We start from the raw sequence: 24147 nt of genomic DNA on the forward strand, positions 1-24147 counted from the left end.
ATAAGGTTATATTTATAAGTGCCTGTTCTAAGTTGTGAAATAAGAAAGTAATTAGAAGCAATTCTTTTCTTGAGCTAGATTTAATGTTTTACAAAGCATGTAATTGGTACCATAAAAGACACTAGAAATAATGAGCTTTATTGAAAATGTTTTAATTTCTAAATATCGGATTGTTAGTTCCTGCTGTCCTAAAATAGTATTACTATTATAGTATTTGTTATGCAAATTAAAAATACTATAAAAGAAAAATAGAAGACGTTATTCTCTACCTGAGAGCAAGAAGCTAGTCTGTCTTGTTTACTACTGTATCTCTAATACTAGAGCTGTGCCTGGCATATAGTAAGAGCTCAATAAATATTTGGAGAATGAATAAACTGTACTTACTACCATGTATACAAGGAAAAGAAATATGGAATTTTATGCCAGTACTTCAAATAGTTAATACCTGAGGTTGCTAAATAGCAGGTTTTATAAATTTATACTTGAGGATTATTGGATATTTTGAAGCTTTCTACAATTGCTGAGTCAAATCAGAACCATGATGGAATTTGCACTGTTTGAATGGGCTATCAAAATTTCATAGGTAGGAAACTATTTTTCTTCTTATTCTTGAGGAACTTTAGCTTTGATTTTGCAATTGTGTTTTTATTCATTCAACACTTTAGTTCTTTATTCAACGAATATTCCCTGAGCACCTATGCCAAGCATTGTGCTAGATTCTAGAGATACGAAGGTGACTGGGTCATAGTCCCTGGCCTCAAAGAGCTTACATTCTTCCAAGGAGGCAGGCAGTTCCTCTGTAATGTAACCATTTCTAAGAGCAGGATAAGAACAGGGTGCAAAGGAGCTCTTCATAGTAAGGGCAGTAATATAGCCATGGTATGTATGTCTCCCAACTTTCAGAAGTCTCCTTTCCTTTTAAAATATTCTCTTGTCTTTTCATAATAATTAAATATATTATCAAAAATGCCTAGAAAAATTTTATCTACATTTTATATGAAGTAAACTAAAAACTTAACATATATTCATGATGTTTCAGAGTAAAAATTTTTAGGTCATTGCAGACTGTCATATGATAAATGGGATAACTGCCTTTAGGAATGCCTAGAATTTGGGGGCCTAGATTATGAAAATTTAAAGTAACATAAAACTTCATTTATTTTGACTTTACTAATTTAGCACTAATGATAATTTACATACGAAATGAATGAAATGCTGTGAATAAAACATTTTTTAAACTGGTAGAATTTTAGGAGAATGTGAAACATTGAGAGCAAAGCAGTCATCATTTTTTTTTTTTTTAATAAAGAGTACTGTTTCATACATTAGCCGTTGATGTTGATAGCAAATATGTTCATTCAAGTGAAGTTCTTTACTGAGTGGTGTTTTGTTACCTTCTTCCAGGAAGGAACTTTTAAATGACAAAAGTTACTTCTCTGCACTGTTAAACAATTTACATTATTCTCTAGTATAAAGTGATTGTCCCTAATAAACCTACTTAAGTGAGATAATTTTCTTTTTATTAGCAACTTATATATGAGATTTTAAAGTTTTTTTTTCAGCCTGTAGCCTATTCATTTATCTCGTGTGTGTCTGTGTGTGTGTGTATGTTGCTTTTCCCTAGACATTTTGTGTATATGCAGTTTGGGGTTGTTGTTGTTGCCTAGCACAAAGAAAAAATTAATCTTTGAGACACTTTTAAAGTCTTTCACTTTTTTAAAGTGTTTCTTCATTCTTGGAAAATTATTAGAATCTCAATATAAAGAGTAGAATTAAGCCAATAAAAATGTGTACTTTCAACTCTCCATGCATTCTAATAGTATTTTTTCTTTCATGCAAATCTAAAATTTTTTTTTTCCGTTTTCTAGACTAAATGTGTTAAATGGGCTTGCCAACAATATGGATGATTTGAAGATAAACACCGATATTACTGGTGCTAAAGAAGAACTCCGAGATGACAACAATTTTATCTCAGACAAAGAGAGTGGAGTTCATAAACCAAAAGATTGTCAAACATCATTTCAGAAAAATCATATGTTCACTCTGCCTGAAGAGCTGTCAAAGGACAAATCTGAAAAAGCCTTAAGTGGAGGCCAGTCTACTCTATTTATACATGCTGGTGCTCCTACTGTTTCCAGTGAAAACTTTATCTTGCCTAAAGGAGCTGCTGTTAATGGACCAGTTTCACACTCCTCCTTAACTAAGACTTCCAATATGAATAAAGGCAGTGTTTCATTAACCACTGGACAGCCTGTGGATCAGCCAACAACAGAATCTTGTTCAACTTTGAAGGTGGCAGCTGATCTTCAGCTATCTACACCACAGAAAGCAAGTCAAAGTCAACACCAAGTTTTATTTTTGTTATCAGATGTAGCACATGCTAAGAATCCAACCCATTCCATTAAAAAACTACCTACCTCTGCTTCAGTTGGTTGTGACATTCAAAATTCAGTAGGGAACAGTATGAAGTCAGATAGCACTTTAAAAAATCAAGTAGAGGTGGGTGAGGATAGTGAAGATTTATTGGTAAAAGATGATTGTGTCAATACATTAACAGGAATTTCCTCAGGTACAGATAAATTTAGATCAGAAAATGATACAAACTGGGATCCCCAAAAAGAGTTTATTCAGTTTCTTATGACTAATGAAGACACAGTGGATAAAGCTCCAGTTCACTCTAAAGTAGGTCTAGAAAAAAAGAGAAAGCGAAAAATGGATGTGAGCAAGATAACTCGTTATACTGAGGATTGCTTTAGTGATTCTAATTGTATACCCAATAAGTCAAAAATGCTAGAAGTAGACTTTCTGGAACAGAATGAAGAACTACAAGCAATAGACTCACAGAAATATGCATTATCAAAAGTGAAGCCTGAATCAACTGATGAAGACTTGGAATCTGTGGATGCTTTTCAACATCTAATTTATAACCCAGATAAGTGTGGAGAAGACAGTTCACCTGTTCATACTAGCACTTTTCTTTCAAATACCTTAAAAAAGAAATGTGAAGAAAGTGATTCCGAGTCACCTGCTACTTTCAGCACCGAAGAGCCATCATTCTACCCCTGTACAAAGTGCAATGTGAATTTTAGGGAGAAAAAGCACCTCCACAGGCATATGATGTATCATTTAGATGGGAATAGTCACTTTCGCCATCTTAATGTCCCAAGGCCATATGCTTGTAGAGAATGTGGACGGACATTTCGAGACCGTAACTCACTTCTAAAGCATATGATTATCCACCAAGAAAGAAGACAGAAGTTGATGGAGGAAATTCGTGAATTGAAAGAACTTCAGGATGAAGGAAGAAGTGCACGATTACAGTGTCCTCAGTGTGTGTTTGGTACCAATTGCCCTAAAACATTTGTGCAGCATGCTAAAACCCATGAAAAAGATAAAAGGTACTACTGCTGTGAAGAGTGTAACTTCATGGCAGTGACAGAAAATGAATTGGAATGCCATCGAGGCATTGCCCATGGAGCAGTGGTAAAATGCCCTATTGTCAGTTCTGATGTAGCCCAGAGAAAAACGCAAAAAAAGACTTTCATGAAAGACTCTGTTATAGGATCGTCCAAAAAATCAGCTACCTACATATGTAAGATGTGTCCTTTTACTACTTCAGCCAGAAGTATTTTAAAAAAACACATGGAGTACTTGCATTCATCATCATGCGTTGATTCATTTGGTAGCCCTCTTGGACTTGATAAAAGAAAAAGTGACATCCTTGAAGAATCTGTAGATATGGATAGCACTAAACCATTAATTAAACAACAGTCAACCACATTTCCAAAGAACTCTGCTTTAAAACAAGATGTAAAGCGAACATTTGGATCATCTTCGCAACCAAGTAATTTTTCAAAATTCCATAAGCGGCCACACAGAATACAAAAAGCTCGGAAAAGCATTGCCCAGTCAGGTATAAACATGTGCAATCAAAACAATTCTCCTCACAAGACTGTTGTGATTAAAAGCAGCATTGACCAAAAACCTAAGTATTTCCATCAAGCAGCAAAAGAAAAATCAAATGCCAAGGCAAATAGCAACTATTTATATAGACACAAATATGAAAACTACAGGATGATCAAAAAATCAGGTGAATCGTATCCTCTGCATTTCAAAAAAGAAGAGAGTAGTTCATTAAATTCTTTACATCTGTTTTCATCATCAAGTAATTCTCACAACAGTAGTTTTATTTCAGACCCTCATAACTCTGACACCAAAAGGCCAGAAAGCTTCAAAGACCACAGACGTGTAGCTGTAAAGAGAGTAGTTAAGGAATCTAAGAAGGGAAGTTCTGTTGGAGGAGAAGAGTTGGATAGCTATCCAGATTTCTTGCATAAAATGACTGTTGTTGTTTTACAGAAACTTAATTCTGCTGAAAAGAAAGATAGCTATGAAACAGAAGATGAAAGTTCCTGGGATAATGTTGAGCTAGGTGACTATACTACACAGGCTATAGAAGATGAAACCTATAATGATATTAATCAAGAACATGTAAACTTATTCCCTCTGTTTAAAAGCAGGATAGAAGGCCAAGATCCTGGGGAAAGTGCTACCCTAGGTTATGATCAAAACGATGGCTTTTATTTTGAATATTATGAAGATGCTGGAACTAATAACTTTTTACATGAGATACATGATCCTCAGCGTTTAGAAAATGCGGAAACTTCATTGTCAAAACATAGTTCTGTTTTTCATTGGACTGATTTGTCTCTTGAGAAGAAATCATGTCCTTACTGCCCAGCAACATTTGAAACAGGGGTTGGGTTGTCAAACCATGTCCGGGGACATCTTCACAGAGCAGGATTAAGCTATGAAGCCCGTCATGTTGTATCGCCAGAACAAATAGCCACAAGTGACAAAATGCAGCATTTCAAAAGAACTGGCGCAGGGACACCTGTTAAACGAGTTAGAAAAGGTAAGTTTTTATGTAGATAATTTGAGCTAATATGTCTGTATTCAAATTCAAAAGATTTGAAGGTTTTGCTCAAATTTGGTCTTTAATAGAATCACATAACTTCATATTTCAGAGTTAATTGGCTTTAAGATGGTCAATTTATAAAAAATTCTTATGTTACTCTTAAAAAATTTTTTTTAGCTATAGAGAAGTCTGAAACCACTTCTGAACATACTTGTCAGCTCTGTGGTGGTTGGTTTGATACTAAAATTGGATTATCAAATCATGTTAGAGGCCACCTGAAAAGACTTGGAAAGACCAAATGGGATGCTCACAAATCTCCAATCTGTGTTCTGAATGAGATGATGCAAAATGAAGAAAAATATGAAAAAATCTTAAAGGCATTGAACAGTCGACGTATTATTCCCAGACCATTTGTAGCTCAAAAACTTGCATCAAGTGATGACTTTCTATCTCAAAATGTTATACCTCTTGAAGCATACCGTAATGGCCTAAAGACTGAAGCTTTATCAGTGTCTGCGTCAGAGGAAGAAGGGCTGAGTTTCTTAAATGAATATGATGAAACAAAACCAGAACTGCCCAGTGGAAAAAAGAATCAGTCTCTTACACTGATAGAACTGCTTAAAAATAAAAGGATGGGAGAAGAAAGGAATTCTGCTATTTCTCCTCAAAAGATTCATAATCAAACTGCAAGAAAGAGATTTGTTCAGAAATGTGTTCTTCCATTAAATGAAGATAGTCCGTTGATGTATCAACCACAAAAAATGGACTTGACTATGCACTCAGGTAAGAAGACATTTATGACTATCTTGTATAATTTAAACACAATTTAATTATGCTTACTTTAATGGCATATTTTTAGAAAATACTTTCTTAGGATCTTTTTATTTAAGCTGCTCTTTTTGCAGAGCAGAGATTGGTTATACTGTCATTTCTATATAAATCATCAGTTGATGATCATCAGCACTCTGAATTCTCTGTGCCTCACTTCTTGGTCACAAAAGCAAAAACAAACAAATAAAAAGCTGATCTGTAAAAATAAAATTTGCTGTGGCTGGGGGATGGTTCTATGGATGGGAGGATGATGTTGTTCAGAAGCACAGCATTACCGAAAAGGCAAACATCTGTCCTATTTTTGCCAGTGCTCCAGAGTGATAATGTTTTCAAGATTTAGCTCTTGGTTTTCCTACCACTTAGGTAAAACAAAACAAAACAGGCTCTTTAAACTGAAGGGATTGGTGTCTGTTGTGTTGTGATTAACCTAAAGAAACTTCATCCTCTCCAATTCCTCATTGTATTGTGGGGTAGTTTGGTTTTGGAGAACTGTTGTGAGTATAAAACATTTGTTTGGGGTTTTAGATTTTTACAATAGGGTTCTAATGGAACAGAACAGATGGCTTAGCTTACTGCTTGTGCACCAGTAGTTTTTCCTTTTCAAAGGAGTATTTTGTGTGTGTTGGCAAATGATGTGGCACATAAAGTAGCTAAACTATTTGGTACTGCTAAATCTGGTTTATACTTTTAGACTAGAAAAAATTTTTTGTCTTTATAGGGTTTCTTTGGAGGTTGACTGTTGAAGGTTAACTTAGATGGTCTCATAATGTTAGCCCTGAGTTGAATGTGTCTAAGGGAAAAGTATTTGGTCAATGGATTAATAGTGAATAAAGTTACTGTAATGTTGGTTTGTTTACTTTGGGCAGACATTTGGGATATCCTAGATATTTGTAATGCGGTTTCGATTTAAGGAAAGATTATCTTTTATTGTAAGTGGTCTGAAAAACAATTTATCTTGTATGGGCTTCTGGTTAATAGGGCTCTTTCTTTTCATATGAAGAGAGTCTTTCCAATTCAGTTTTCGACATTGTTCAGGATAGAATGTAAGGAAGGTGTGTTAGCTGTGTTGACGAAGGTGTGGTACACTTCAGAGGGAAGGTGTATTTGTGGCTGTCACAATAATGTTGAAGAAACCAATTGAAACATGTTGGGGGAGTGAGGGTTGCCTGAGAAGTTAGGATTTTCTTATTGTTTCAACATGTTTTCTTCCCTGTGATGACTAAGATGTTAACTTGTTGATCATTTATTTAGCACAAAGATTTTAGCAAAAAACTTCAAATCATTAACTTTCATTATTGATTGCGCATTCAGAGTAATGAACGTAAAAGGCCCTGAATAAAATGTTGTGTCTAACAGCTGTTCAGTGGTGTGTTTTACCACCTTTTCTCCCAGCCTTCATCAGAAAGCCTAATTTAGTATCGAGCCTTTTACGGTTTTGTGGGTAAAACACTTTAATTACCACTTTGTCGACTAGACTTTTTAATTCTTTTTATTGGTAATGTTGTAAGCTTTGAAACTTCTCAACAGAACTGTGCTATTCGAATCACAGGATTGTATTTTAGGTTTAGGGAAATGATCTGCGTAACACAGAAATCTGCAAGAAAGTGATAATAGGTGTTAAATCTACAGCAGCTCAGAGGTGAAAGACACTCCTCTTCCACCTTTCCAAAGAGCATGGGTTGGCTCTAAATACTAACTACAAACTAATAATAGTTAACTTATTCCCCCTCCTTATTTTAAGTTAAGTTAATTCAATGAACGTTTTTTAAGCCATCTTTATTGTGGTACTTTTCTTCACGCTTTTAGCTAAGAAAATTTCACTTTTTGAAGTGAGAACTGGATTATAGTTTTCTTTTGAATGATAGGTATGCCTGTGAAGCTTAGAACATGTGTGCATTGCAATACGACGTTTACAAGTGCTGTTAGCCTGTCCAACCACTTACGCGCTTATGCACGAAAGAAGAGTGCTGGACTTTTGACTGGTACAGGTATGTTTGAACAGATAACACAGCAAGTCTGTTTGATACAATACACTTTTTTTCTCACCAGACTGGTGCTAATTCAGATGATATTTATAGCTTTCTTTGGTAAGCAGCATTTGAGTCTGAATACACATTAAATTTCAGCAACTTGTAAACTTAGTGTAATTTTAAGCAAGTTATTTTTTTTCATTTGGCTCTTATTGACTTGATTTGGGGAAAAAATAACCCAATAGAGGTGTGGAACTTTTGAGTCTACATTATTCCCATTGATTTTTAAATTGTACTATTTTTCCTTTTTAAATTTATTTTTGTTAGTAGATTCCAGTAAGACACCTCTCTTTGGTAAAAAAATTATAGTTCTAGCTTGGGGAAATGCTTTATTGGACAGGATATTATTGTGAAATTTTGAATATGAAGCTTGATTAGAAAACTAAGCAAACTAATGAGTTTTCATTAGTCTAAAGATCAGATCTTTGAAAGGGGCAAGCCTTAATAATGGCTCATGTTGACAACTGAATAGATTTTTCTTTTAATGCCCCCAAACTATATTTAGGATTAATAAATACAGTTATGCACATAAATGTTTGACATGCACATTTCTGTGTTATTTTTGGTGGGTTAGCCCAACCTTGCAGATACCTCTTCATGCTGCTAGTCTGTGAAAATTTTATTAGCTTACTCATATGTAATACTGCTTATCCTACAAAATGCCTCACTCTTTTTGTAGCCTTTCAACCTACCCTGCTTTAGCAAATCCCATTTCTCTCACATCTTAAAATATACCCTCTTTTCTAAATCTACATAAATCCTTTTGGCTAAAATTTTCCTTCTAGTCTTTTTATTTCTCTTGCTCTTTTAGATCACTGCCTTCTGCTTTCTTCTAATTGTTGTTTTCCGGAATTTTTTGTTCTTCCTCATGTCTTCCTATGGCTTACATCTAATATGTTCTTGCTATCAAAAAAACCCTTGTATTTATACTAATATCTTTCTTTCTTGTGCTTCCTTGCTTTATCCTTTGACTTGATATACAAATAACCAGGGATGACTGCTGACCAGTTACATTAAAAGGAGGGGAATAGAGTGAGTTCTACTGTACTGGATTAGTCCTCCTACCATGAGGTTTTAGTTTTTGTGCTATTACTCCCACCTTCATCAAGCTTGGAAGGTGATTGCAGACATTAGAGGCAGGGAGGCAGTGAACATAAGAGATTGCAGAAACAGAAAACCCTTGTTATTGTTATCATAGCCACTAACTTTTATTGAACACTTACTAAGTGTCAGGCACTATGCTGTGCAGCTTTACACACGTAACATTTAATTTTCACCACCACCATATGTGTTGTAGGTACTATAATTCTCTCAGTTTTATAGGAAACTAGGGCTTAGAGAACTTAAGCAAGTTGCCCAAATTTATGTAATTATTAATGATAGCAAAGTTGAAATTCAAATCAAGGCTGTTTTACCCTACACCTTTGTTATTAATCACTTATCTACCACATACAGAATGAAAGCAATTGAAAATCCTAAAATGAAGTTGGGTTTAAGGTGAGGAGCATTCTGGTGAAGACTGAATGAATACGAGTCTAATTAGAAAGAGCAGGGACCCAAGATATGGTTAGGCCTGGATTAGATTTCAGGGGACTTTAGAAAATGTTCCATTCTGACATTTCAGGCAGATTATACAAATATTCAATGAGGTGGATCTCTCCAGTACAGATTTTGCAGTCCATTAAAAAATGCTTTTTAACCTCATCTGAAAATCCTTCAAAACACAGCATTAGTTGTTTTAAATAGCTGATAGTAACCATCCATTGACCAAGGATGCATTCTAATGAACACTTTATTATCTAAAAAATTTCATTATTAGAGAAAAATGTAGTATAGGATGAATGGGGATACATTTCTTTGGGTATCAAGAAATAAAGATATTATTTAAAAAATATCATTAAATACTAATCAAAATGTCAGAAGTGTTAGAAAATATGAAGTGTGTGTTTGGCAGGTCTAAGGCAAAAAGAAGGGAAATGAAAAGCTGAAGAAAGTCTAGGGTGGTATTTTTCCGTAGGCCATACCCACTTTTAAAAAAAATAAAAAACTCATGCTCCGTTTTCTTGGAAATTCTGAAACTTTTCCCTGATTTTTAAAATCTTCTTGACCAGTGGAGCTACACAGAAGATGTCTCTACTGCTTATTCATGGCAACTAAGAAGTTTTTTTTATCAGCTTTATTAATGTTTTTTGTTTTCCAAATAAGAATTCTATATTATATTTATAAACTCTACATGCCTGTTCTCTTCTCCCATATCAGTTTCTAGTATAAAGCAATGGTCCCAACCTATGGTCCTGGAGAGTTCCGCTGGGTTATTGTAAGGGTTTCATCAATTCATATGAGTAAAAAGTGGTTTTTTTGAATATGTAGATGCTGTTTTGATGAAAAAAATACAAAATCGTTTTCAAAAAACCTTACCTTAGTCCAAATGTATCACAAAACCTTAGTCCAAATGTATCACAAAACTGGAACAATGTAAAGGGAAAATAGGTAGGACTAAAGCCTCCACAAGAATGTCTAGTTTTTCTGTTCCTAGTTCAGGCAGTCCTCCTTCATGTGGATTTTTAATTATGTGGCCTACTCTTGAAGAAAAGGCTTAGGTATCCCTAGAATAAATGCTGAAGGCCTGCCTGGTTACCTGTGATGGAATAACTTCTAAGCCTTGTTAGAAGTCACCAGTGATGGAATAACTTCTAAGCCTTCTTAGAAACCACCAGCTGCCGGCCTCTTCTGTGGGAACTGGTGGCCTTTTGAAGGGGAGCGAGATTTTCGCTAGCCTGAATAGACTGAAAAGGATGCCCCTCTACTTCCCCAAATAGTTATTTACTGATGACTCAAAAGTTCTAACATGATGGTTCTTAATCTTGTTTGGGTCATTAACCCCTTTGAGAATTTTATGAAAGCTATAGGCTCCATCCCAGAAACATGCACTTATTCATCCACAGATAAAAATTTTTCTATATATAAGTTTTGCATATCCCTTGAAGATTATCATCTATGGACCTTTCCTCTGGCGGAAAACTAAGAAAGGGAGGTGCCAAAATAAAAAAGTGGAAAGAACACAGAACTGGGAATCAGGAGCCGCAAGAATCTTTTTTTTTTTTAAGAGTTAGACGATGCTTAAAATGCCACAACTGTGTAATATCAAAACTAATTTGTATGGGTCACAAATATAAATTAAAATAAAACATCCTTCCTAATTTTAGTAAAAGGAAATGATGAAGAAAGAAGGAAAGCTTTGGAATAATGACATGGAAGAGATAGCCATACTTGGGACAGAGTTAAATTGTCAAAAAAGAATAAACTTCACATATTAAAATTTTGCCCAGAACTGACCCAGTTTATCATCTGTTGGGCAGGTTTGAATAAATTGTTTAATAATTTCCATGTGCCTTCACTTGTGGATAATCATTTACAAAGCTAGTTTACTTTGTTTTTAACGGATTTTTGTCTATAGAGACTAGTACCAAAGGATTTACTTTATATCCTATATTGTAAATTCAAGGCATACTTCTTATTCAGGTATTTATTCCAATTAATATTACAATAATAATACAATAATTACAATAATAATACAATACAATAATTACAATAATATTACAATTTATTCCAATTAATATAGACTGCACTATTCTTTTTCAGGTGTTCTCTTTAGGTTAACGTTTTACATGTTTATACAGATTTTTTCCTGGTTAATTCCTTATACAGTCTAATAAAAACATCCTATAATTTTCATTAAAAATCAGAATCACATCATACATATTAAATAGTTTAATAATATTTTAATTAAATATCTTTTTTATACTGGCAATATTAAGAACACAGTATTACTAAGTTAGTTAATGAAGTGACCATACACGCTAGTTTAGCTGTGTTGTCCCAACCTAGTGGTGGTGCCTGTTTCATAAGTGTCCTGGATTGGATGATAAATTATATGGTCATCCTAATTATTAAAATTTCTAAAATATTTAAAATTATTTAAGGCAACGTGTAGTCTATCAACTTAATCTGCAATCAGGAACCAAAAAAAATATTTTAAGGTAAAAGAATGAATTTCAACAGGTAAAGAAAGGGAAAGAAATAAAGTCTGAATAGAGAATGTTGTGAAAGAAAATATATCAGTAAGATGAATGCATGTTTGCGCAATGCTTCCCTGTGGTACATAGCAATCTGTTATCTCTTGAAAAGAAGAAAGAATAACAGTGGTGTTCAACATTTTTGTTGGGACTCCATTTTACATCTTGACCCCATATGCAAACTCACATTCTTACACATACTCACTTGTTCACTCATTCACTCACCTGAATTGAGTGTGATGCACTCTAATATTTTCTGCTTTATTCTTTTTCATTAAAAATTAATGCTGGTCATGACCCAGTAAATTGATTTACCACCCTTTAAGAAGTCACTACCCACAGATTGAAAACACTCTCCTTAAGTGACTCTTTCTCTTAGGGACTGGTACTGACTAGAATCGACAATAGTTATATTTTGGAAATCATAATATTTCTGTGGCAGCAAGTGAATTTTCTTTACTCGTTGTATTCAAATGTTTATCTGTAGATCATATTTTTTAATCAAATGTTGACCTTCAGTATTTAAAGTAAATTGGAAATTTCTAGTACTTAAAGTTAATACAAGAAAAATATTTTATGTGCAAATATATTTGGGAGAGGAGCTTCATTTCCTTATTTTCAGAACACTTTCATGAAAACATTTTAGAAGTAAACGTGATTGTTGCTATTCTACAACAACAGACTTAACCGTCATAATTAAAGATTGACTTTTCCCATGAGGAAAAAATAACTTAAAAATTGATACTAGAGCCTTTCAGTCAATACCACTAGTGCAATATATCTACATTCTTTTTTAGTAAAATCACTGTTTTATTTTTCACACCATCCACTTATAAGTGGAATAGTAGTTGGCATATTACTTAGTAGATCTTTTGCGTTTTTCAACTTTAGTGGTGTAATTGGCAGTAGAGGCCTGCAAGGACAAGTGCTGATGAGCACATAACACAGTGCCATGTCCTGAGTGGGTGTATAAGCCACCAGAAAAGTAATTCTTATATTGTGGAAAGTGCTGTGGGAACATTTTCTACTATGATGGAAAGAGAAAAAATAGTATTGTGAAAGCTTCTCAAGGTGCATTAAGTTACTCATTCTTTCATGAGTGTCTCTGCAGTGTCTTTTTAAATATTATAATATTGCATCTTCAAGAAATTGTATGTTTTTATAGTGATTCATTCAGCCTGAAAGAGTACAAATAGAAAATTTTTATCTTATCATTATGATTAAACTCTAATGGAGCAAACCACCTCCATTGGTTTGATAAACTTGATAATTCCTCCAGACCAGGCTGTATGGGGGATACTTGAGAAGTATGAGACATGTCCCTGTCATCAAAGATCTTGGGAAAGCATTATTGGCAACATATGCAAAACTATCAAAATTAGAGAACTACGCAAGACAGTGTACAAATAAATAGTATATTGGCTCTATGTGCTGTGGGAGTTCAAGGTGTTTGTTTTAGTCTAGGCCTCCTTTTGAGGGGAGTTGGAAATTAAGTTGGGTTCTTTTTTCTTGCTGCCTTTACTATTTATCTCACTCTAAATAGAGCCTCAAAAAGGAAGAAAAAAGATAAAAATAGCTCATGCTGGTGTATGTTTCTTGTAATTATGTTTAAAATGACAGAGAAAAATAAAACCAGTAGTCAAAGAAAATTTTTATTCATTCAGCGAAAGTTTTAGTTATTGTATTGTACCTGGACTCTGCTAGCTCTGAGGCTAGAAAGACCCTGCACTCCAGCTGCATAAACAAAATCATGATGCAGTAGGATAAGTACAAGTGTACTATTACAAAAAGCTTTATAACGTTTCAGCTAGACCCTGAACTTGAAGGATGAGTAGGTTTAGGAAGAAGAGATGAAATAGAACATGTCAGGTAGAGAGAAGAACGTAGAGTGGGCACAAAGGGATGAAATTTAGAGTTCAGGAGGTGCTGGGAGATTCAGTTATAGATGTTTGGGAAGATGGTAATGCCAGAAAGGTGGGGTTGATGCTTTGAAGACTTGCTAAAATATTTAGGAAGTCACTGAAGGATTTTTTAAAATAAGGGAATGACATGGTCAAACTTGTATTTTAAAAAGCTATCCCTGGGGCCGGGCCAGTGGCGCAAGTGGTTAAGTGCGCGGGTTCCGCTGTGGCGCCCCGGGGTTCGCCGGTTCAGATCCCGGGCGTGCACCGACGCACTGCTTGTCAAGCCATGCTGTGGCAGTGTCCCATATAAAGTAGAGGAAGATGGGCATGGGTGTTAGTTCAGGGCCAGTCTTCCTCAGCAAAAAAGAGGATTGGCATCAGATGTTAGCTCAGGGCTGATCTTCCTCACAAAAAAAAAAAAAAGCTATCCCTGATACAATGAAAGATGGGTTTCTGTATTTTCTTGGCTATGATTTATCTCTGTAGTACTGTTCTTCATTAAAAGTGTATCTCTGTATATATTTATTTGTACAGTAATGTATCATTTATTCAGGGTTAGCAAGGTAATGAATTGTTCAAGTTGAGTAAATTTTCCAGGTAATCGAAAACTAGTGTCAAACTTGATTTTATCCTGACCATTTTGATGTTAATGTTTCTAAAGCGTTGTTCTCATTTCTGCCTTGTGAAAACAGCAGACTGAATATAATTTAATCATTTGAGTACTTATAGTTATCCTTATGGGTACTAATTGTTTCATTATGCCAGCAAGAATTGGGCTATTTGCCCACAATACTAAAAAAAGTGATTGGCTGATTTATTCATTAATTCAACAAGCATTTTTTCCAGCTCCTACTGTGGTTTATGCATTGTGCTAAGTACTACAGAGATACATTGGCTTACAATATAGTGGAAGCACATATATATATACAGTTTTGTATATGTATAACTGTAATATAAGACAAATTTTAAGTGCTGTTAGAGAGGTGTGCATGAAATATTGTGGAATTTCAGAGGAAGAAGGTACTTTCAGCTAGACCAGGACTCAGCAAGGCTTTTGGAAGTAGCATTTGAGTTGGACTCTGAAGGATAGCTTATTGAAATGGAAATGGGGGTCAGGAGTGGGGCGGGAACATACTTGTAGGAGGGAGCAACCTGGGACAATGTGGGAAGTTTGTTGAAAATACTAGGACATAGGAGATAAGGGAATAGAGGTGGATAGGTAAAGACATAGAGTGCTAGAATGCTAATCTATGGTGTTGGAATTAATTCTGTAGTGAGGAGCCAGTAAAGATTTTTTCTTTTTTTTTAAGAGTTTTGAGTAAAGCTTTTAAAACTACCTTTTAAATAAAAGTTAAAGGATTTGGTGGGGAGGTGGAGAAATTGTAGGTGAGATCATTTTAGGATCCCTGAACCAGGACAATGACAATAGGAATGTAAAGGAGAGAGAATAGTTTTACGGATAATATTATGAAAGTAAAGTAAGCAGAATTTGGCAGATTAGTTAGAGGTAGAAGAATAAGAGGAAAGAGACAGAAATGGCTCAAAGTTTTAAATCTTGTCACGGAGAATGGTTATACCAGTACAGTTAATGAATCTGCTACCATGGTGTCTGGTAAGAGAAGGGTAGGCTTCATTACTTCTCTGGCTGTCATTTGTCTACCAGCACCTCATCATCCGGCTATCCACTGTAACAAAGCAAATAACCACACTTGTTGAATCAGTAAGTTTTTTTTTTTTTTTGAGGAAGATCAGCCCTGAGCTAACATCCATGCCAATCCTCCTCTTTTTGCGGAGGAAGACCGGCTCTGAGCTAACATCTATTGCCAATCCTCCTCCTTTTTTTTTCCCCAAAGCCCCAGCAGATAGTTGTATGTCATAGTTGCACATCCTTCTAGTTGCTGTATGTGGGACGCCGCCTCAGCGTGGCCGGAGAAGTGGTGCCTCAGTGCGCGCCCGGGATCCCAACCCCGGCCGCCAGTAGCGGAGTGCGTGCACTTAACCGCTAAGCCCCGGGGCCGGCCCCCAGTAAGTTTGTTTTTAGAAGAATGGAGCCTAAGAGGACCATTGTAGCATAAAACGTTTACATTTAATGATGCCTGCTTTTGCTGGTTATTGGTTATAAAATTTAGGAATTCTATTTGGTTGATAATCTTTTTTGACCAACATCTTGTTTTTCATAAAAGTCTTAACTAGTCCTCCAGCATTCTTATTGGTTCTGTTACTTACTAATTTTCTGAGTTTTGCTTTTATATCTTGTTTTGATTTTTTTTAACAATTGACTTAACTGTATTTTTCTATGTTTGGATTTTTTTAATGTGTCTAATATCTTTTTATCCTCACTTGTAGTGTTGTGTGCTTGCTATGATTTCTATTCTAACATGAATTTTTGAATGCTGTTATAATCTAGATTAAGATATAGTTAGACCTTACAGTAACAAGGCATGTTCCTGGCCAGAGCTAAACTGTAGGTCATCTGTTTTAAGTAACTTAATGGAAATAATAAAATAATACATAGACTTTCTCTTTTGGAGGTTAAGACAAGAGGATGGCTTGTTGGAGACTGCTGGTCCCTCACCTATCTAAGTGGAAAAGTAGGATTTACTGTTTATGTGTTGTGTCTGGATTTTGAGGAATAAGGTTAATTCTTGCTATTTGTGGCCATGGATGGAAGTTAGCTAAAACAAAAGATACCTGGTCAGTACCATGTGTAATTATAGTTTGGATTTTGGCTAGAAGGGCTTCAAAATTATAAAAAACCAAATCAGATCTATTGGAATCATGAATTTGTGACATTTAGATTTACTATTATAGTTAATTGTGAGCCCCATCTAATTTAAGTTGAACATGATTATATTAAAGATAATTTAATGGAAATTTTAAAGTAAGGTGCTTTCCTTAACTGATTTTGTAATCAGGAACAATTATTTAATTACTCCTGCTAAATATGAAATGATATTTTGGAAATACTAAGACTTTTATAGGGCAGGGAGTGTGATTATATTCCAATAATTCTAAACAAAAGTGATTTAAAGCAGATTTGTAATTATGTATTATTATGTTTATTCTAATTTTAGATATCTTAGTCCTAGAAAAGTGGTTGATATTGATAAGTGCCTATTTTGCTTAATTAAAACAGTGTGCAAGTCCAACCCACCTTAAGGAGAAATTGTTTTTTCTTACCTGTTGACACAGAGAAATAATACATTTGCTATCCTATTAACTCTTAACTGACTGATAAGCAACTTGTAGCTAGGGTATTGTTAGCTTTTAGCTTTTGGCAGGCTGGAAAAACTGCCTGCAGTTTCTCTGTTTATAAAAATGTGTGAATAAGGTATCATCTTTATGTTTAGCTTTTCCCTTCACATCTTGAAAATACTTGCTCAAAATATTCTTTTACCGATCATCTCTACTTTGAAATAACAGAGGCTTCTACAAGAATATACTTTTTCTTCTCTCAAGTAGACCTAAGTTTAAATAAAAAGCTACCTTCATTTGCTTTAACTCTTTCTCTGACCCAAGCATATAAGGCTGTTGCTACCCTTAATAGAACCTCCTACTTTGTAGGGCAAGCTCAAGCTACCTGTCTCTTCTAAACTAATGTTGTTAAGCCATAAACCTCATACTTAAAAGAAATCTGCTTTTCAAATATTTTGCATTTCATCCTCTTCAGGGTAAAATGTTAAGTCATGCAGGATCTAATTAACTTTGCTGCGATTGCTCTGTAATTCTGGGTTCGTTATTGTTTTTTAGTCATTGACAATGGAAACTAAAAGTCGATAAAAGTAACTTAGGGTACTGAAAAAAATATCCAAGTTTAGAGTGACAATATCAAGGGAAAATGATGGTGAAAATATACTTTTGAGGTTGCTAATTGTGTATCTATCTATACGCTTAGTTCTAATTGGAAAGGGAACATTGCTTTCCGTAACAATAAACCACTTAAACTGCTTTATATGTACATTTTGGGAATAATGACTGGTTTGATTATGGCAGTATATAAGTAGGAGCAAAGAATTGGTATTGGAAGTGGGAAAGTCTTCTCCAATTTTAATGGTCTATAGAGACTAGGATTTAACAATTTTTCTCTTAATAGCTATTTTTTTTATGGGCCAAGAGATTAAGAGGTAGAACTGGGGCTGCCTTTTCATTTAGGGTGGTAGGTACTCAGGACCCAGAACTGGCTACATAATTTGCAGGGTTCAGTGCAAAATGAAAATGTAGTGGCTCATGTTCAGAAATAATTAAGAATTTCAACACAGTGACAGCAGAGCATTAAGCGAAGTGTGGGACCCCATGCAATTGCACAGGTCGTATACCTGTGAAGTCTGTCTTGTAGGCACTTTATGCAAAGAGGAAAGTGTACACTGAAGAAATAAGAATTTGGCTTCTCAACAAATGGCTTCCCCGACCCCCATCCCTATTTTATACAAACTGACATGTTTCTTCTCCCCCCAAAAAAGCCATGCTTCTTTTTCAGTTGGGGCTGAGGGAAAGACAGTGCTGTTTGCACAGTCTTTTGTATGCTTGGGGCTTAGGAATCTTGAACGATTAATGGCAGCAACTAGAACTGAGTTTATTTATCCATCTTACACCGTGTATCCCTTGGGACATATGCATCCTCTTCCCACTTCACTATTGCCACTACCGCCTCCACCACCAGCTTGTTAATGGTGGTGGAGTGATGGCTTAACCTCTTCATGTCGTTTTTATTCCCACAGTCTTCCTGAATGAGTTCATAGCTACTCTTCCCTACCCACCTTATACAGGCCAACTAGATAGAGAAGAAATTTTCTTCCCTCTAGTAGGGCTATACCGTGCGTCTTATTTTGGATATATATTACCTGGCCATTATATTACGTTTCACTTTACCCCAGAGGTGCCAACAACCAGTTAGGAAGGAAACAGATGAAATGGGGCTTTTAACTAAAGGGGCAGGAGAAGATGATTGCAAATAAAAATATTTTGGTGGTGAATGTTAATTTAGTTATGATGTGCTTCTTTACCACAGAAGCTTCAGATGTTTTTAAGAAATAAATCCTTATTCTTTGAGGTCATTTATGTAGTGAATTAAAAAGAAAATGAAATTCATTGAAGCAATTATTGTATATAATGGGCAGAGAGGTGGAAAGGGCGAAAGGACTTGTTTAATAATGTTAGAGCACAAAGTAAATTCTTTTTCTTCTATAGAAGAAGAACTATGTATAGAATTATGTATTATGTATAGAACTACATAATGTCTTAGAAAACACACTTGAATTTGTATCTGTTCTATTTGTTGATTTGCTTTTTCACTGATTTGGTTCAGTGCTTTAGACACATATATGTTGTCACTTGTTGTATTTCATAGAATAGCAGTGTGGTATTCTTTTTGAGGGCTCATAAATGTGTTTCTCTCTCATTCCTATTTGATCAAAACAGCTGTTTTACTGAAAGGTATACTCTAAAACTTTTTATTTATGACCTTACAGTTCAATTCATTCTCCTTACAAGTAAAATACAGTATTCCCAGCAGCAATTTAGATCCTTTATAAATCAGATAACTGCAAAGGTTTTTTTTACAGTCTTCTAGTTAATACTGACCACTTAAACATTTTCTGCCACCCTGAATAGGAACCTTAGGAAGGTTTGCGTGACTGGGTTTGTTCCTTTCTAAAGAAGCAGTTTTACTCAAGGAGAAGAAAATTAACAATTTCTAAAATTAACCTAATATTTTTTGTAAATTTCTAATATAGAAACAATGTTGAATTTAAAATACTTTGGAACAGAAAAAAGATGTGTGTTTTTTGACACTGACAAATGTCAAAGCAAATAAAATTCTATCACAAAGAAAGGTGTTATATAAAGTTATCTTTTGGGCAGATTATTAATATAAACAGCTTTGTTAAACTTTTGGCTGTTTATCACAAATATCGTTGAGCCCCGTTATACTAAAACTGAATGTGTTAGATGGTCTGTTTTTAATATTCTAGTGACTCCTGGTACAGTCCAGAATAAAACTGCTTTTCCCTCTAGATATAGTAAAATCTGTTAAATCAGAAAATTTGTGTAATAGACGTGACTGTACATATTTTTCATTTAGTGGAACATTTTGTGTAGATTATCTTTTTCATATAGAGACTACCATATAGATGTGTCCCCTGTGTGAGCATATTAATAATATATTAAATACTTTTTTTTTTTTAGCAGATTTTTCTAAAATATTTGGGCAATGTTGCAGGGGTGAAAGTTGGATCTTGGTATTAGAAAAAATTATTCCTGTAAGGTGTATTCATGTTTTACCTTCTAAAATAAATAAGTGACATTTTAGGGAATAAGAAATTTAAAAGTGATCATGGAGATATTAAGACACTGAGGCATTTAGGTATAATTACCAGAGGTCTCAGGTTTTTCCAGTCCTTACTTTATGGAGAAGTTTTCAAGGATTCCCAGTGCATGTGGTTCTCTAAACTTACTTGGAACCCTGGATACTGGGGATTCTCTATCATATGCTGGCAGAGTTGTCCTACTTTCCAAAGTCATAATACCTTCAAATATTAGTTGATGCAGAAACTATGGCATTCTCATTTAAAATTTAGATCTAATCATGCATAAAATGTCCTAAACTTCAGAGTTTCTAGAGTCCATATAGTATCAAAAGTCAGAAAAATTTTTTTTCCTCTATTAAAGTCAAAAACATTTCTCCGTCTGAGAGTAAAAATGTCTAGTTCCATTTTTAAAGTTATCATGACATCTACATGTAACTTAAATGCTTTGTAACTGATAAAACATTCTTTTGCATACCCCATCACCCTCTGCCCTTCTCCCTCAATTTGCTTTACACACCTAATATTAGCATTCTGTGAACAAATTTTTAAATGATTGTTATAATATATTGTATTTGTATCCTATAGTAATTTATTTACATTTTTCAAGGAATTTGGATATAGTATGGCAATTTTGACAACCAGCAATCTCATCAAAGTAAGATTCTACCTGTAATCTCATGATATACCAGATGCTTGCTCTGTTCCACGTAACAGAGGCAGGGATTGTGTGTGGTTTACGTTATAGACAAGGAAAGAGTAGCTGACATCTAGCAGCATTTAGTCCTTTATGTTCCCTAAACTCTTTACTTCTACTGTATGAATTGCTTTAAAATCCACTTAAGTTTAAATTGCTCACCAAAGCGACTAGGAAAAAGAAGATGCTGATTACAAAGTATATGATACCTCACTCGTCCTACTGATTGTGAAGAACCTAGATTCTACACATAAGCTAGACTGATCAGTGAAGAATTTAAGTATGACTTCTAGCAACATATTCATTTAAACAAATGGTGCAGAGGTGTTCTGCAGGAATGTACCTATGTACCAGGCTCTTGACTGAGATAGCTAATGAGAACCTTATAAGATTTTTTCTATTCCAAATTTTGGTTGTTTAGCTTGGAATTAGCCATTCTTTAATATTTAACTTGACTTTCTGTAGTTCTTTACTTATTAGATTCTTCTTCTGAGGATAAGCAGAGAAAGACTGTGGGCCCTAATTTTACTTTTAAAGAGGCAGGTGACAGGAAGTAGAAACCAGTGGCTTGGATGAAATTTAGGCTTTTCATGGTTTTTAATTTTCTATATGAGATTTCTGTTAGCATTGCCACTTGACTACTGTAAGGAACTGTGTTTACTGGTTTTGTAATAGTAGCATCTATTCTTTTGGAATCTGGGCTTTGAACAACTCATTTCACAGAATCATTGAATAGCAGGTTCCTATTCTCTCTTACCTAGAATTTTTCCAGGAGATTTCACATGACAGGTTAACAAAAGAAAAGCCAATTTGGGTACCTCTTCTGTTACATTTGTTTCCCACCCCTTTGAATCCCTAGAGATAAACTCTTACCTTCTCTTCCTGCTAATAGACCAGCAGCACCCTGGAATACTGTCATCCCTTTGTCCAAAGGAATGGTGTGGTTGTATTCAAAGAACAATAAAATGTTATGTCCTCTCTATTCCTACCTGTAAAAAATATCTTTTTTTCTTTATTAAATTAAATTTTTTGGAATAAGTGATTGAAGGAAAAGTCAAGTAATGGAGAAATTTCAAGAACAGTTAGCACTAAAATTTTGGCTCACTTTAATATAAAAATCTTTTTTTCCCACTTTTTAATCACATTTTAAAAATAAGCTATAGGAAAAAAATGTAAATAAAAAAATGTAAAGAATAGTTAACATTAAACTTCTGGTCCGTCTGTGAGATAATCTGGATTTATATTTGTTTTCTAGTAAAATAAAACATCTGGTTGTACATGCAGTACATGTGCATGAGTTAAATACAGTACATGAGTTAAATGCAGTACATAAGTTAAATACAGTACATGAGTTAAAAAATGAAAGTTGAGTGTTTTTTTTACCCTTTCAAATATAGGACCAGCATATAATTTAGGAGCTATTTATTATTATAGAATTCAGAGTGAATTGCTATTAAATCGATTCTTCATTGAAGGTCTTATTACATTGTTGATTTTCCTTTACTAAGTTTTCAAAGCATATGAGACCTACTTAATGGAGCGGTAATCAAATGCAGACTTAATTTAATGATCTTAAAGAAAAGATTTTAATTTTCCTGGAAATAAGGAAGATTTAACCAGATGTTAACATAATGTATATATAATCATTATTGTAATAATTGACCAATTTAGTAATTCCAAGTTATTTAGTTACATTTTATCAGTTCTAGTTTGGTATGGTAAAGCATTATTTGAAAAAGCAGTACAGGAAGAATGTATGCAGATAATATTACTGCTGTTAGAGAACCAGCTGTGAGTTAGTGCATGCTTCAGGGAATACAAATGAATGCAGACTTTTTCTAACTTGATTTAGATGGTCTGACCTCTCTAGAAATATATGTATGTATGTATATTTTGGAATATATAAGAAATGTTATCTTTCTCTTCCCTTTTTTAGCCTTAGATTGTAAGCAAAAGAAATCAAGGTCAAGATCTGGAAGCAAGAAGAAAATGCTAACATTACCTCATGGTGCTGACGAGGTTTACATTCTCCGATGCAGGTATATGCCTATATTGTCAAATCTGCTCAGTTTCTTCAGATTTTGCTTTGACTCATATTAGCTATTTTATTTGAGATTTTTAATTTGTGGCAGAAGGTGCATTCTCAACAGTCAGGTTTTAAAGGAATTTGGGAGACAGGCTTAAAATCTCATTCAGCTCATAATATGCTGTACTTCAACAACTAATGAATGAAGTTTTGTTTTATTTGTTTGGTTGAATTTTATTTAGTTTGATTTTTTTTTAATTGTCTTGAGTTCCTGCTTATTGGGAACACGTTTTCTCTCCACTCATACTTCTAAGTATAGCTATAGAAACTCATTCACACCTCCTTTCATACTTACCCTCATGCAGTTTAAGGAATTCTGAATTGGGGAAGGGTCTTTGAAAAGAATGGTACATTTTGGAATTATAGTTGTTTTAAATGTTTTAAGATGTGTAGCTGTTAAGATCTTTTAATTAATTTGAACCTAATAGTAATATTCCCACCTCTACAAATATTGCTGGAGTTATTATAGCTGTTAAATATATGAGTTGGCCGTTTTGATATTGTGTTAAATGATTTTGACTTGATATGTATTTAGAATCTGTTGTCAAGTACTATCTCCAATATATGGTGAGGTTTATTTCTTAAGCTTATGAATTTTATGGGAATTGGTTTTAAGTAAAGGGAATTGATCATTTTAAGAGAACTGTTATCAACTTCTTCTATAGGTTTTGTGGCCTAGTCTTTCGTGGACCGTTGTCTGTTCAGGAAGACTGGATTAAGCACTTACAACGACACATTGTAAACGCTAATCTTCCAAGGACTGGAGCTGGCATGGTGGAAGTCACGTCACTACTTAAAAAGCCTGCCTCCATTACAGAAACTTCAATTTCTCTACTAATGGCAGAAGCAGCTTCATAGAACAAGGAAACTTTTTAAATAGCAAATTTGAATTGGATGTAAATTTGAAATTCTTTGTCTTTTTTTTTTAAAGCCACATTAAATTATCCATTTATAAATACTAAAGCAGGAAAATGGGGAAAAGTGAATTACAGTGACATCAGAGCAAATTGAGTACTTCAAACAGTAAGTAGTCTATATATTTTATATAGGGTGGAAGATGTGTTTTTAAGGTTTACTAAGTTTTGTCAATGAACTGTATTCACTCAATAAAAGATCAGTACATGTAAGCAGTCATTAATAAACTGTTGCACATGGATACTTAAAGACAGACTTATTGGAAAATTATGTTTTCTGCAGTGTTACCAGAATCAAGGTTCTGTTTATTCCCCATAAGACTTGCATTGAAAAATAAGATATTATATTTTGTTTGTATGTACTTAGTGTTTTGTATAATACCAGGAAC

General features: G+C 34.3%; 1 protein-coding gene across 12 annotated transcripts in view; it reads left to right on the forward strand.

Moving 5' to 3' along the window:
* Nucleotides 1-23764, forward strand: part of ZNF644 (zinc finger protein 644) — a 125482-nt gene extending 101718 nt beyond the window's left edge. For 11 of the 12 annotated variants that reach the window (XM_087447705.1, XM_014780162.2, XM_014780163.2 and 8 more), the window contains 5 exons: nt 1869-4915; nt 5096-5701; nt 7615-7737; nt 22695-22797; nt 23510-23764. In XM_087447705.1, the coding sequence (XP_087303831.1) occupies nt 1869-4915; nt 5096-5701; nt 7615-7737; nt 22695-22797; nt 23510-23702 (4072 nt within the window). In that variant the 3' untranslated portion in view covers nt 23703-23764. The remainder of the gene's footprint in view (nt 1-1868; nt 4916-5095; nt 5702-7614; nt 7738-22694; nt 22798-23509) is intronic. The other variant, XM_004420858.3, reaches the window with a different exon arrangement.
* The last annotated feature ends 383 nt before the right edge of the window (nt 23765-24147 follow it).

The sequence above is a fragment of the Ceratotherium simum genome, chromosome 2 (assembly GCF_057802395.1).
Source record: "Ceratotherium simum simum isolate JZ-2026a chromosome 2, ASM5780239v1, whole genome shotgun sequence".
Lineage (NCBI taxonomy): Eukaryota > Metazoa > Chordata > Mammalia > Perissodactyla > Rhinocerotidae > Ceratotherium > Ceratotherium simum.